The 14,996-nt window shown below is 34.3% G+C and overlaps 1 protein-coding gene across 10 annotated transcripts in view; it reads left to right on the top strand.

The window, feature by feature from the left end:
* The window catches only part of DGKG (diacylglycerol kinase gamma), a 298,101-nt gene that overhangs the window by 67,449 nt on the left and 215,656 nt on the right, over positions 1 to 14,996 (top strand). For all 10 annotated transcript variants that reach the window (XM_056819855.1, XM_056819854.1, XM_056819858.1 and 7 more), the window contains 3 exons: positions 4,816 to 4,914; positions 9,805 to 9,903; positions 13,273 to 13,386. In XM_056819855.1, the coding sequence (XP_056675833.1) occupies positions 4,816 to 4,914; positions 9,805 to 9,903; positions 13,273 to 13,386 (312 nt within the window). The remainder of the gene's footprint in view (positions 1 to 4,815; positions 4,915 to 9,804; positions 9,904 to 13,272; positions 13,387 to 14,996) is intronic.

Raw genomic sequence — 14,996 nt, forward strand, 5'->3', positions numbered from 1 at the left:
TGCCAATTCTAATGAAAATAAGATTCAGATATTGCCCACCCACCCCCATCTTTCCCTTCTCTTTAAAACTCCTTTCATATCTCTATTATGTGAGATAATTTATTCCATTCTAACTCTTACTCCCCCCTCATCCCAGTCCATCCCTCTTTCTCACCCCTTAATTTCATTTTTTATTGTCCCATCACAATCAGCTCACACTCATGCTCTCTCTCTTGCTCTCTCTCTCTTTCATATATATATTTTAATTGCCCTAATAATGATAAAGTTCATCCTTCTATGTAGGAATGTAAATAGTTTAACCTTATTGAATCTCTTATGATTTCTCTTTCCTGTTTACCTTTTTATACTCTTCTTGAGGCTTGTAATTGAAAGTCAAATTTTCTATTCAGCTATGGTCTCTTCATCAGGAATGCTTGAAAGTTCTCAATTCGATTAAATATCCATTTTTCCCCATAAAGGATTATACACCAATTTTCTGAGGAGGTGATTCTTGCTTTTAATCTTGCTGTAATCCCAACTCCTTTGCCCTCCAGAATATCATATTTTAGGCCCTCCCGTCCTCTAATATAGGAGTTGCTAAATTTTGTTACCTTGTCTGTGGCTTCCTAATATTTGAATTTTTATGGCTGCTTGCAATATTTTCTCTTTGATCTGGGAGCTATGGAATTTCCTAGGAGTTTACATTTGGGTATCTTTTTCATGAGGTGATATATGAACTCTTTTGATTTCTATTTTACCCTCTGGTTCTAAGATATCAGGACAATTTTCCTTGCTAATTCCCTTGAAATAAGATGTTTAGGCTTTTTTTTTTCTTATCATGGCCTTTAAAGTAGTCCAATAATTCTTAAATTCTCCTCAATCTATTTTCTAGGTCAATTGTTTCTCTAATGAGATAGCTCACATTTTAATTTTTTTTATTCCTTTGACCTTTTTGTTGTTTCTTAATATCTTGTGGAGTCATTAATTCCACGTGTCCAATTCTAATTTTAAGGAATTATTTTCTTCAGTAAAAATTTATACCTCTTTATCATTTAGCCTGTTCTGCTGTTTTCAAGAGTTCTTTTCTTCAGTGGATTTTTGTACCTCTTTTACTGTTTTACTATTGTTTTGTATTTTTACTATTCTGTTTAAGATATTTTCTTTGCACTTTTTTTTGTTCCTCTTTTACAAAGCTGTGGACTTTTCTTGCTTCACTCTCATTTCTTTTCCCAATTTTTCCTCTACCTCTCTTATTTTATTTTTTTAATAATTTTTGAGCACCTCTAAGAATTCTTTAGGGCTTGAGACCAATTCACATTTTTCTTTGAGGCTTTGGATTGTGAGTGAAAAATCCCCTACCCCCGTAAGTGAGGATTAGATTTTAATGTTAGCAGTAGTCTTGAGATAATCATAATTGTAATTCTAAGAGAGTTAGCATAAGTCATGATTTTAGAAGACTTTTTGTGATTATTTTAGTATAAGTATTAAGGTTCTGAATTAAGTAAATAACTGTTTTTGCATAGTATCAGTCCCATCCTTCAAAGTTTTTATATTATGCACCCTCAGCAATAATTATGGCCTTGAACTTGTGATCTATTATATGTCACTAAGCCTGACCCAGGGTTCAAAACCTGGTACCACCCAACACCACCCACTCTTATCTTCGCATCACTAGTCCATGTTCCACCCCTCCTTCTATCAAGTGACCCTTAAGTCATTGTCACATGACTTCTTGTACCAATAAGAAGCATTTCCTGGTTGCCCTAACCAATGAACATTGCTTCCATGTACCTCTGTTTTTAGATGGGTATAACTATTATATTGGACTATTTTTAGACTGGTATAAAATTATCTAATTCCTTGGGGTATATAAGAAGGTCTCTCATAGTGTTGAGGGTCTTTTGGTCTTAACAAGCAGTCTAGCTTTATTGGGAGACCAGCTCTTTGCAAATAAACCTATTTCTTTATGTCTGAGAGACTCAGGTTCTCTTAATTACATTCCTGTGGTTTGAAATTATGCAACAGGAAAAAGCTATTTTGTCATTGTTATCTTCTTCTGAGTTTATGTTTTCATCTTCCCTGTTATCATAGTAACTTTATATAGTTAGGTTGCTTTTTTATTGGTTTCTCATTTTTTTTTGGCCTATTTCTTGACTTTTTAACTTTACAATAAAGTTGGGCTTTGTTGCTAGAGTGGGTGGGATAGTAAAGTAGAAAATAAAAATTCCTTCTATTTCACAAACATAGCTTTGAGAGTTAAAACAAGAACAAAAACAGAAAGAAAAGTAGAGGCCAACTCCCTAATGAATATTGATGTAAAAATTTTAAATAAAATACTAGCAAGAGGATTCCATCAATATGCCATAAAGATCAAACAGATTATGTATGCCAAAATTCAGGGTAAGTCAAAATAAGGAAAACTATAAGCATAACTGAATATATCAATAAAAAACCAATCATTTTACATTGTATTAATTTAATTATAATTATTTTATTGTATTAATTATATTTTAGTTTTAATTTTAAATTTGTTTATTTATTTATAATTTATTTTATATTGTTTATTTTTATATTTATTTATTATATATTTATATATAACTTAAATTAATTATATTTATTTAAATTAAATTTTATAATCGATATGTTAATTAATAATTAATGTATTAATTATATTTTGTATAAATAAATTTAAAATAATTACATTAATGTTAATATAAATTTTATCAATGGATGCAGAAAATTCTTTTGACATACAGAATTCATTTCTATTATTTTAAGCACTAGGAAAATAAATATAAATAAACAGAACTTTTCTTTAAATGAAAAATAGTATCTAAGACCAAATGCAAAAATTTTCTTTAATAAGGATAGACTAAAAGTCTTTGAAATGAAATCAGCAGTGAGACAATCTGTCCATTATCACCATTATTGTTCCATATTTTATTTGAGTTGATAGCTATAAAAATAAGATAAAAAGAAATAATAAATTTAAATAAATTTAAAAAGAAAAATAAAAAAGAATAAGCACCAAGGTAGCAAAACTATCACTTCTTGCAGAAGATATGATGGTATATGTAGAATACCCTAGAGAATCAACCAAAAAACTAATTAAACAGTTAGGAACTTTAGAAAGTTGTAGGATATAACCTCATAAAAGCCATCACTATTTCTATATATTTCTTACAAAACTCAACAGGAAGAGATAGAGAAATTCCATTACAATTACTGAAGACAGTATAAAATACTTGTGAATGTATCTACTGGAACATACTCAGGAACTATATGAATATAATTTAAAATACTTTTCATACAAATAAAGACAAATCTAAACAATTGAAGAAATATTCATCTTTGAAGGATAGGGCATTAGAAATTGAAGAGATGCTCATCATTTGGGGAATGGATGAACAAGTTGTGGCATATGATCATAATGAAATACTATTGTGCTATAAGAAGTGATGAGGGGGATGATTTCACAAAAAAAAAAAACTGGGAAAACTCATACGAATTGATGCAAAATGAATTTAACAGAACCAGCAGAATATCATACACAGTAATAGCAATGTTGTAAAGATGATCATAAAATGAAAGATCTAGCTACTATGTTTAAGCCAGTGATCCAAGACAATTCCAAAGCATTCATGATGTAAAATTTTTTCCACTTCCAGGGAACTGATGAAATCTGAATGCAGAATTAAATATATTATTTTTTACTCTTTATTTTTTTGTTGTTTTGGTGGAGGGGTATTGCAATATGGCCAACATTGAATAAATTTTTCATGGCTTCACATTATAATGGATATAATATTATTTGTCTTCTCAATGGGTAGAGGAGGAGTTGGAGAGAGAGAGAACTTAGAACTCAAAAAAAATTTTAATGATTTAATCTTGTTTTAACTAACCTATTTCTGGAATTGCTAGCTAGCTAGTTGGAAGAAGATGGCTTGACTAGATGTTTTCTTTAATCTCCTATTTCCTGAGAAAGGAGGGAAAGAAGAAATCCTTCCTATAAAAAGTCAACAGAAGGGCAGCTAGGTGGCCCAGTGGATTAGCGATCCAGGACTAGAGAGAGAGATGGGAGGTCCTGGGTTCAAATTTAGACTCATCTTCCTTGCTGTGTGATCCTGGGCAAGTCACTTAAATCCAGTTGCCCAGCCCTTACTGCTCTTCTGCCTTGGAAATGATACTTAGTTTTAATTCTAAGACATAAGGTAAGGTTTTTTTTAATGGTCAATAGAGCTCTGAAATGCTGAGTTTGAGTCTTGAGACATGAGAGCTAGTATAGTTGGATTCACGTAATCCAGATTTAAATTTTTCTTTGCTATAACCTCTCTGTGTAACATTGGGCAAACCTATAACCTCTCTGGCTTTTAGTTTCTTCATCTATAAAATAAGGACACTGGACTAGTCTCTCCCAGCTCTAAATCTGTGAGGCTGTAGCATTGGCTCTGATCCTCCTGTTAGAAATTTAGTGTTCCTTTTTCCCTTGATCTCGGAACTAATGCAAATGCCATTTTAGGAGTGACAAGATGAAACAGGCCTCTTAATGACAATAAGGGGCAGCAGGATTAGATATTCAGGAGGCCATCCATCTTCATCTGGTCAATAGCAAATTGGAGAAGTTCCCTGGCTCCCACAAAATTGGCACCATTAGTCTCCCTCCCCCAACCCCAACGAACCTCATTTTTGATACTTACAGGCAACTCTAGAAATTCAATATGGCAGGGCTGGGAAAATTGAGCATCTTGCCTGACTGCTTAGGGCTCTGACTCTCAGATGGTTCTCTCCCTTTATCTCATCCTTTGTCTTCTCTGGCCTTTTCTCTTTCTCCTTCAGGTTCACAAAAAGTGTCACTTCAAGATGTCGGTAATATGTGATGGTGACCAATTAAAAGACCATCTTCTCCTGCCAACTTCCATCATTCCCATGGTCCTGGTGAGCATTTCACTATTCTTTAATTCATTCATTTAAAAAATTTCTTAAGTATGTACTATGTGCCAGAAATTATGCTATGTTGGAAATACAAAGACCAAAATGAATTCATTCTGGCCATCGAGGAGATAATGGGGAGAAAGGGAATAATATGAATCTATATAAGGAATAGAAAATATACATTCATTTGCCTATATTATACAAAATAATTTTGTTTTAGAGTTCTGTACTTTGGAGGAATCCAGATAGGAAAAAGATAAGACTGGGCACTTGAATTATAATCCCTTGAAGAAAATTATGGATGCTTCCGAGGGACCTGTTGAAGATGAGCTTATGCCCAATAATTGTATTCAGTAACAAAGAGCAGTCATTTCATCCACTTGGCCAATACTGACAATTAACATGAAAGAACAAGAGTAGTTTAAATTAATGAAAGGATCATTTCCTCGTGGTGGATAAAGCACTGAATATCTAGCTTCAACTCCAGGCTTAAAAACTTACTAGCTCTGTAATCTAAGGAAATTTCTCTGATCTCATTTTTCTAATTCTTAGTCTGCTAATATAAAAAATGAAGTCAATGCTAACACCTAATAGCATTGTGAGGATCATATTATGCATGTGCTCTACAAGACAGAGCCCTGCAAACCTCACAGCACCATAAAAATGCTAGTTATTGCTATTCAAACATTACATCAATGAAAGTTATTATTCATCCCATTTTCATCTTCTGTTCAATAGAATTCAGGTACAAATGGTCTGGAGATGTCATTCTCTTACTACTGATATTTTTTAACCTTTACTTTCTGTCTTAGTAACAACTCTAAGGCATAAGGGCATGGTCTAGGCAGACAGGCTTAAGTGACTTACCCAGAGTCCCACAGCTAGAATGTTTCTGAGCTCAGATTTGAACCCAGGTCCTCCTGACTCCAGGCCTGGTGCTCTATCTACTGTGCCACCTAGCTGCCCTTCTTGCTACTGATTTTTCATGTTTAGTGTTTAAAGGAATGTTATATAAGCAATTGAAATCATTGAGTAGAAAAGTTGAATAGAATCTTGTCTTCTTCAGATTCACCAAAAGGCATCCTGAGAATCATTCCAGTAGGAGGTTAGGTAAAAAGGATGATGATAGGTTACTTTAAACTGTTTACACAGGGCTTTGATTTCTACCTCTAGGTCTCTATATTTTAAGAGTTTTTCATTCAATGTGACTTGGAAATTGAGTATCTGGTGTGACATCATATATTAATATTATTTTTAGCTTTTTATGGGTCAGTATTATGTCTCATCAATTATGTACAAAGCTTTTGTCTTTGTTGGTGCTCCAAGTGCAATAATATTTATTTGTTGAATTCATAAAGATATCATTGTTTACTGCCTGTTAATTTAGGCAATATGGATAATAGGTTTCTGTTGTTTAATTTTATATATTTCATCATGACATCTTAGCTATTCCATAGTTGCTAAGTTTTGGCAACCTACTATACTATATTGCAGAATTTCTTCTGTATTACTAGCAATGTAATAGTAATGGAAGAAAGAAGGTGGGAAGGAAGGAAGGAAGGAAGGAAGGAAGGAAGGAAGGAAGGAAGGAAGGAAGGAAGGAAGGAAGGAAGGAAGGAAGGAAGGAAGGAAGGAAGGAAGGAAGGAGAAAGAAAGAAAGAAAGAAAGAAAGAAAGAAAGAAAGAAAGAAAGAAAGAAAGAAAGAAAGAAAGAAAGAAAGAAAGAAAGAAAGAAAGAAAGAAAGAAAGAAAGAAAGAAAGAAGAGAAGAAAGAAAGAAAGAGAAAGAAAGAAAGAAAGAAAGAAAGAAAGAAAGAAAGAAAGAAAGAAAGAAAGAAAGAAAGAAAGAAAGAAAGAAAGAAAGAAGAAAGAAAGAAAGAGAAAGAAAGAAAGAAAGAGAAAGAAAGAAAGAAAGAGAAAGAAAGAAGAGAAAGAAAGAAAGAAAGAAAGAAAGAAAGAAAGAAAGAAAAAAGAAAGAAGAAAGAAGAAGAGAAAGAAAGAAAGAAAGAAAGAAAGAAAGACAAGAAAGAAAGAAAGACAAAGAAAGAAAGAAAGAAAGAAAGAAAGAAAGAAAGAAGAAAGAAAGAAAGAAAGAAAGAAAGAAAGAAAAGAGAGAGAGAGAGAAAGAGGAAGGAGGGAGGAAGGAAGGAAGGAGAAGGAAAGGAAGGAAGGAAGAAGGAAGGAAGAAGGAAGGAAGGAGGAAGGAAGGAAGGAAAGGAAGGAAGGAAGGAAGAGGAAGAGAGAAGAGAGAAAGAAAGAAAGGAAAGAAGAAAGAAAGAAGAAAGAAGAAAGAACGAAGAAAGAAAGAAAGAAAGAAGAAAGAGAGAGAGAGAGAAAGAGAGAGAGAGAGAAAGAGAAAGAAAGAGAAGAAAGAAAGAAAGAAAGAAAGAAAGAAAGAAAGAAAGAAAGAAAGAAAGAAAGAAAGAAAGAAAGAAAGAAAGAAGAAAGAAAGAAAGAAAGAAAAGAAAGAAAGAAAGAAAGAAAGAAAGAAAGAAAGAAGAAAGAGAGAGAGAGAGAAAGAAAGAGAGAGAGAAAGAAAGAAAGAAAGAGAGAGAGAAAGAAAGAAAGAAAGAAAGAAAGAAAGAAAAGAAAGAAAGAAAGAAAGAAAGAAAAGAAAGAAAGAAAGAAAGAAAGAAAGAAAGAAAGGAAAGAAGAGAAGAGGAGAGAAAGAGGAGAAAGAGAGAAAGAAGAGAGAAAGAAAGAAAGAAAGAAAGAAAGAAAGAAAGAAAGAAAGAAAGAAAGAAAGAAAGAAAGAAGGAAAGAAAGAAAGAAAGAAAGAAAGAAAGAAAGAAAGAAAGAAGAAAGAGAGAAAGAGAGAAAGAAAGAAGAGAGAGAGAAAGAGAGAGAGAAAGAGAGAAGAGAGAGAGAAGAGAGAGAGAAAGAGAGAAAGAAAGAGAGAAAGAAGAATAGAGAAAGAAAGAGAGAAAGAAAGAAAGAAAGAAAGAAAGAAAGAAAGAGAGAGAGAGAGAGAAAAAGAGGGAGGGAGGGAGGGAAGGAAGGAAGGAAGGAAGGAAGGAAGGAAGGAAGGAAGGAGAAAGAAAGAAGAAAGAAAGAAAGAAAGAAAGAAAGAAAGAAAGAAAGAAAGAAAGAAAGAAAAGAAAGAAAGAAAGAAAGAAAGAAAGAAAGAAAGAAAGAAAGAAAGAAAGAAAGAAACGAAAGAAAGAAAGAAGAAAGAGAGAGAGAGAAAGAAAGAGAGAGAGAGAGAAAGAGAAGAAAGAAAGAAAGAAGAAAGAAAGAAAGAAAGAAAGAAAGAAAGAAAGAAAGAAAGAAAGAAAGAAAGAAAGAAAGAAGAAAGAAAGAGAGAGAGAGAGAAAGAAAGAGAGAGAGAAAGAAAGAAAGAGAGAGAGAGAAGAAAGAAAGAAAGAAAAGAAGAAAAGAAAGAAAGAGAAGAAAGAAAGAAAGAAAGAAAGAAAGAAAGGAAGAAAGAAAGAAAGAAAGAAAGAAAGAAAGAAAGAAAGAAGAAGAAAGAAAGAAAGAAAGAAAGAAAGAAAGAAGAGAGAGAGAAAAAGAGGGAGGGAGGGAGGGAAGGAAGGAAGGAAGGAAGGAAGGAAGGAAGGAAGGAAGGAAGGAAGGAAGGAAGGAAGGAAGGAAGGAAGGAAGGAAGGAAGGAAGGAAGGAAGGAAGGAAGGAAGGAAGGAAGGAAGGAAGGAGAGGAAAAGGGAGGTGAAGAAATAATTTAAGGAAGGAAAAGGAAGACAAATAATCAAATGAAAGAAAAGGCATTTATAAAGTATTTGTTATATTCCAGGCACTGTGCTACTTTGCAGGGATACAAATGCAAAAATGCAATATTCTCTGTCCTACAGGAACTCGCATTCTAATGTGGAAGGCAAGGCATTTAGTAAAGTAGTAGCCAAAGCAGAATGGCTTGATCTGAGAAGTCACAAGCATGGTGGATGAAGTTTAAGGGTAGTCAATTAGTAAACATCTTTTAGATGCTATAGTACCATTGATTCAATTACTGGTTTGGGGTAAGGAGAAGGAAAAGTGTAATGGAGGGTAATATATGAATGAATGAATTCATAATATCAAGAATACGAATAGAATGGAGTACATTCAGGGGTCAGAGGCTACATAGATGTAGAGGATTCTTATCAATCAAGATAACCCAGCCAGGTCAAGGTTTCCATTAGCTAAGGGCATGTGGGAAGATGGCTGCTACAGAGCATGGCCGGGGGTCTGGTGCTCTCTAGAGAGAGGAGGGTCTTACCAATCAGGACAGTGCTGGATTTCTGCTCAAGTCCCAAGCTTGCATCAAAAGTCCTTTCTAAATTTTTTTTTTCTGGTAAAGGTTTTGTGTGTACATGATTCAATCTCTCAAGTATTTTTTGTGGCATAATGGATAGAGGGTTGGATTCGGAGACAAGAAGACCTAAGTTCATTTTCTACTTCTGATACATAGTTAAGTCACTTCTATCTCTCAATGCTTCAGTTTCCTCATCTATAAAATGGAGACAACAATAGCACTTACAGCAAAGAGCTGCTTTAACATTCAAATGATAATGTATTTATAAATATTAGCTATTGTTGTCTATAAGTATGTCTATCACTCTCTTTCCTAATACCCATAGCCAATAACTTCAAGCTGAGATGAGGACAGGCAGTGGAAAATGCTTGAAAAATGTTCATCCTCCCTCCTTCATAAACCACTTTAGGCCTTCTTTCTTAAAATTAATACAGAGTATCAGTTCCAAGGCAGAAGAGTGGTAAGGCTAAGCAATTGGGGTAAGTGACTTAAACAAAGTCTCACAGCGATAAAATGTGTGAGGTTACATTTGAACCCAGCACCTCTCAACTCCAAGCCTGGCTCTCTATTCACTAGCCACCTAGCTGCCCCTGTTTATGTTCTAAATAATGATTGAGTTTTGTTGTTTCTTCCCCCTCTCTTCCCAAAGGAGAGAACAATACATAAAAAGGAAGTGATAGAACCTGAAGAAGAAGAAGAAGAAGAAGAAATTATATTAGTCGAACCAGAGGAAGAAATTGAAATAGAGGTATAGTGATTTCTCTAAAATCTGCTATTCTTCATTCATTTTCCTTTTAATTTCTGTAAGAACTGCCCAGGGAGTCACATGGAAAAGTCAATTGGTAGAACCCCTTTCCCTAGCCTGGTCCCATTATGATGTAGACAGTTGCATGCATGGTGGGTAGATTGCCCAAGCCCTTTGTATCTTCCCACGAGTGACCTTTTTTGGTCCTTTCATTGACAGCTTAGCAGGAATACTTAGAAGATGTCATGTTTGAATCTCAACTCAGACTCCAAATGGAAAAGGCCATGCACATCAACAGTGTGACCCATCAGCCCAAAGATTTATTCAGTCTCAGGTTGCATTAAGAGATGTATAGTATTCAGAGTGAATGAGAACATAGCCCAACTCATTAGACCACATCTGGAGTGTTGCCCAGAAAAGGGTGACGCCAAGGGACCATGCCACAGAAGGATTATTTGAACAAAATAGTGAATAATTACTTTGAAAAAGGGAAGGCAGAAGGTAGAAGTAATAGCTGTCTTCAAGAATAAGGGGTTCAGTCATGTGGAAGAGTAATTAGTCGTATTATCTCAGCCCCAGAAGGTAAAATTGGGAGCAAGGGAGTCCACGTTGCAGAGTTTTTCTCGATTTAAGGGAAAACTTCCTAAATATTTGAGCTGTCCCAAAATTGAATGGGAAAAAAATGATTAAAGGGAACAAAAGAATCACCAGATCTGAAACTATACTACAAAGCAATAATTAGCCAAACATTTAGTATTTGGTTTTTTTAAATAGAAAAAGATAAGTAGGATAGATTGAAGAAGCAAAACCCAGAAGGAAGAAAAGAATAATCCAGTGCTTGAAATACAAGAACACAACCTCTCGGGAGGAAATCTCCCTATTTGATACTGGGGAAATGTGATAAAAATGAGGTTTAAGCAAACAACTTACATCATATACTGCAATAAGCTCCAAATGGATGTGGCCTAAATATAAAAGGTCTTGCTATTTAAAAACCCAAAAAGGAAGGACTTGCATTTATTTCACAGGTAGGACCTGTAGGGAAAGTTCTCAACTCAAGAAGGTGATGGAGTTCACCAAAAAAGACAAAAGAGATGATTCCAAGTATATAAAATGGTCAAGTTCTTGCATGAATAAAATCAGTGAGAATTGCATAATCAGATAAAGGGTTGACTATAGGGAAAATTTGCATCAAATATCTTTAATAAAAACCCAATATTCAACATACTGCAAGCACTGACACAAATGTAGAGCCAGCCCCACTAGATTCGTGCTCAAAGGACAGGAGGAATTTGCAAAAGAATTATAGACTAACACCCACCATGTGAAAAGATGTTCTCAATAATGAGGGGGGAAATGCACATTAAAACCTCTGCAGGGGGTTTACTTTGCATTCACTAACAGTCACAAAGATGATAAAATATAGAATTAGTGTTGGAAGGATCATACGAAGATCAATTTGTTGGTATATCTGGGGATTAGACCAAATATTCTAGAAAACAATTCCAAATTATAGAGCCAAAGTCAATGATACTCTTACTGGACATCAATCTCAAAAAGGCAGGGAAAAAATGTCAAAATATTTAAAGGACCTTTTTGGTATTGAAAATAAACTTAGAAAAAATAAATATAGAAATAAAGTTGCTATCAATCAAGAGAGTGAATGAACAAATGAAGGAAACAGTCATTGAGCACTACATGCAAAACACTCTACTGAGACAGAAAAGGAACAGTTCTTACTCTCAAGGAGCTCATGCTCTAATGGGGAAAGGTGTCATATAGGGAAGGAGCAGCTGCAATTGAAGGATTCATATAGGGAAGGAGCAGCTGCAATTGAAGGATTCCAGAACCAATAAATGAAGTGCTATTGCACCATGAGAAATGAAGAATTCAGAGAAACATCAAGTTGTATCAGATGATGGGAAATGAAATAAGAACAATTTACCAAATGAATATAACACTGTGAGTGGAAACAATGATAAAAGATAGCCAAACAAATTAATTACAGTAGCAAATTTTGGTCACAGAGAACAGATGGTGGAAAACTTGTCATAGAGAAGTAGGAAACTATTGGTGTTGTGATGAGTAAAAATTCCAAGAGGCAATATTTCATGTTAAAATTAATTTTAACTGTCATTAAAATTAAATTTATTCATTTGATTAAATTTAATAGTCAATGATTCAACAATAAGAGACAAATCATCCAGAATTTAAAATCATTTAAATACAGTTCTGAAAGGTCAAGATTCAGCCCTCCCCTGGTCAGAAAAATGGCATTTCGAATGGTGGCTACCTATGGAGGAGATGGGATGTTTCTTCCAAGACTGTCCCTGGTCCCCTCATGGTGCCAGGGGAGTCACTCACCTGATTGTAAGATTTTAATATCCCTGGTGATGTAGATGGAAAGATCAAGTTAGACCTAGTTAAATTTTGCCTCCATGGTTCATTGTAATGGAGGAAACCAAGGACACAAGTGTACTGCCCCTGGATATATTTGACTAAAGCTAGTTCTGTTTCCAGCAAAGACTGGAACTCACATCCTCAGTCTTAATTATCCCAATTTTAGAAATGCTCTGGGACAAGGATATAAGGACATTCCTAAGACTATTAAGACAAAGGAATAGGGGAAAAGCTTGCACACAAAAGGCAATATTAAAGATTAATATTGAAAGAAATGATACAGTATTAAAAATAATTTTTATCACTTTAGAGGGTGGCAAATGCACTCAGATGTGATCATTTTGTTGGTGCGTTTTGCTTACCTATTTCTCTTAGTTACAAGGAAGATGGATAAATAGATATACATATACACATAAATAAATACAGATAGATATAGAGAAAAGGAGAGAGAAGATTTATGTGCCAAGCACTGTGCTAAGTGCTAAGATAGAAATATAATGTCCCTGTCCTTAAGGAACTTATATTCTAATGGAAGAAGACAGTGCATAGAGCTTTAAGTGAGACTGGTATATGGGGTGGCACATGGGGTGGCATGACATCAAGGCCCAGGATGTGGCAAGATAAGACAGCTCCTCACCTATCAGACCTGGGAGGAGGACAAAGGAGTGGAGTCCAAGCTTCTGGTGGGAAGTATGCAGCCCACGTAGGAAAGCCATGGAAGACCCTGAGGTAGCCAAGAAGTGAGAGTGGATAATATTTCAGGAAATTATTGTGGTGTAAAAAGAAAAGGCTTAAGTAAGATGGAAAAATAGAAAAAGACAAATAGAGAGATATGGAGAAATGACATTAAATTGCCAGGCTCCTTTATCTGAAAACTCCTCATATTGGCAGCCTAACACTCTCATGGACAAAATAAAATCAAGCATGACCGATGTTCGATGTTTATCTTTTATTAAACTTGAAAACACTTAGATTATAGAGGAGCAAGAGAAAGAAGCCCCACCACCCAAGATGACTGCTGCAATGATTACTGCTGCTTTATTAAAGTCGAGAACCAATACTTCAAAGAGTTCAACAAAATTGAAGGTACAGTAGTTTTCCCTGAAGCTTCCACTTTTAATTTTTTACGCATCTTCTCTCTTTTCTATTTCTAAAATAAATATTGTTGTCTTTTATTTTTACACCATCTACATTTCTTTTATCAAATAAACTTACTGGTTTTTACATGAATTCGTAGTTTGTCCCTCACATTTCCTTTCCTCTCCAGTTTATGTAATTTTTTTCCATTTCTTACCATTCATCACTTTTTCCATTTTTTCCATTTCTTTATTTTATCATCTTATATTTCCCCATCATTTCCAGCAATGTTTAAAGCTGTATTTCTGGAAAATATTTACCTTTCAGTTTTGTACATCCTTTGCTTTCACCAGACTTTCTTCCTTTGATTTAATCACTGTTTCTATTCAGATGTGGTAGTGGAAGTAGGAGCAGAGATGGCATTTCCAAGATGTCCTTCTTGGGAATTATGGCTCCAGGGCTAGGCAGTGCAGGTGCAAATTCAAGTGACAGATTTGTGGAAGAGAATGGAATCAGAGAAGGAATAGGACACCCTTCCGAACAGTAGACAGGCAAATGGCCATCAATGAGCTATTGATAAAGAATGATGATCATTTACAAAACCTCTGAGTTTCATCACAAACAGTACCAGATATCTTCTTAATTTTGCTTTGTGACTAATAGACGAAAGGAAGAAGAAGGAGGTTTTGTCTCTTTCTCTTGTAGATTTTTGTTTATTTATTTGTTCTGCTGGAGCAACATGGTGGAAAGAGAGTTAGCAATAGCAAGAAATGCCCAAGAAAAGACTATTGAACCATATTTTACATGTACAGAACAGGGAAGGAGGTTGAGAAGAAAGAAGAGGCAAGCAGGATAGTTTTAATAATAATAAATAAATTTATAAAAATTAAATAATGAAAATAAAATTAATAAAATAATTAATAAAATTTAAAATATAATAATTTAATAATAATAATTTAAAATAATATGAATGGAGTTGGAAAGCAGAGTACAGCATGCTATTTTTTACATTCAAAAGATGAACATGAAAAAGTTATTATCCACTTTTTAAAAGAAAAGCAAGCAGAATGAAATGGGGATTTATTTCATATACAGTTCTCTTTTTGTGCTACTCTGTATATGGAAATTATTTTTTAATTTAAGTTTATAATAAGAAAATGAAGTTTTTGAAAAATTCTTCCATCTTTTCTGCATTTCACCTTTGCTTAGAGGTTTGCCCTTCCACCTCCATATTCCTGGTTTCTGTTGCCATCATTCTTTTAAAAGGTATTTTATTTTTTTTCCTAAGTAATATGAAAAAACAATTTTGATCTTTTTAAATTTTGAGTCAAATTTTAAGCCTCTCATCCTAATTGTTCCCTTTCCTTTCCTTGAGAGAGCAAGCAATCTGATTCTATCATTCTTTTCCATGAGTCACATGATAAGACAGAAATGAATATAGACGTCGCATCATGATGATTTTCTGTTCAAGGCCAATCTGTACCTTAGTGTTTCTTCTTCATATGTATGCAGAAGTCTGTACATATTAGCCAAGATGGGTCAAGAAAGGAAAGCAGCCTGAAGAGCCTCAGGAAAATCTAGGAGAGAATTACCTTGGTCTCCAGTATCCTCATCTCCAC

Source organism: Monodelphis domestica, chromosome 2, assembly GCF_027887165.1.
Source record: "Monodelphis domestica isolate mMonDom1 chromosome 2, mMonDom1.pri, whole genome shotgun sequence".
In the NCBI taxonomy this organism is placed as follows: domain Eukaryota; kingdom Metazoa; phylum Chordata; class Mammalia; order Didelphimorphia; family Didelphidae; genus Monodelphis; species Monodelphis domestica.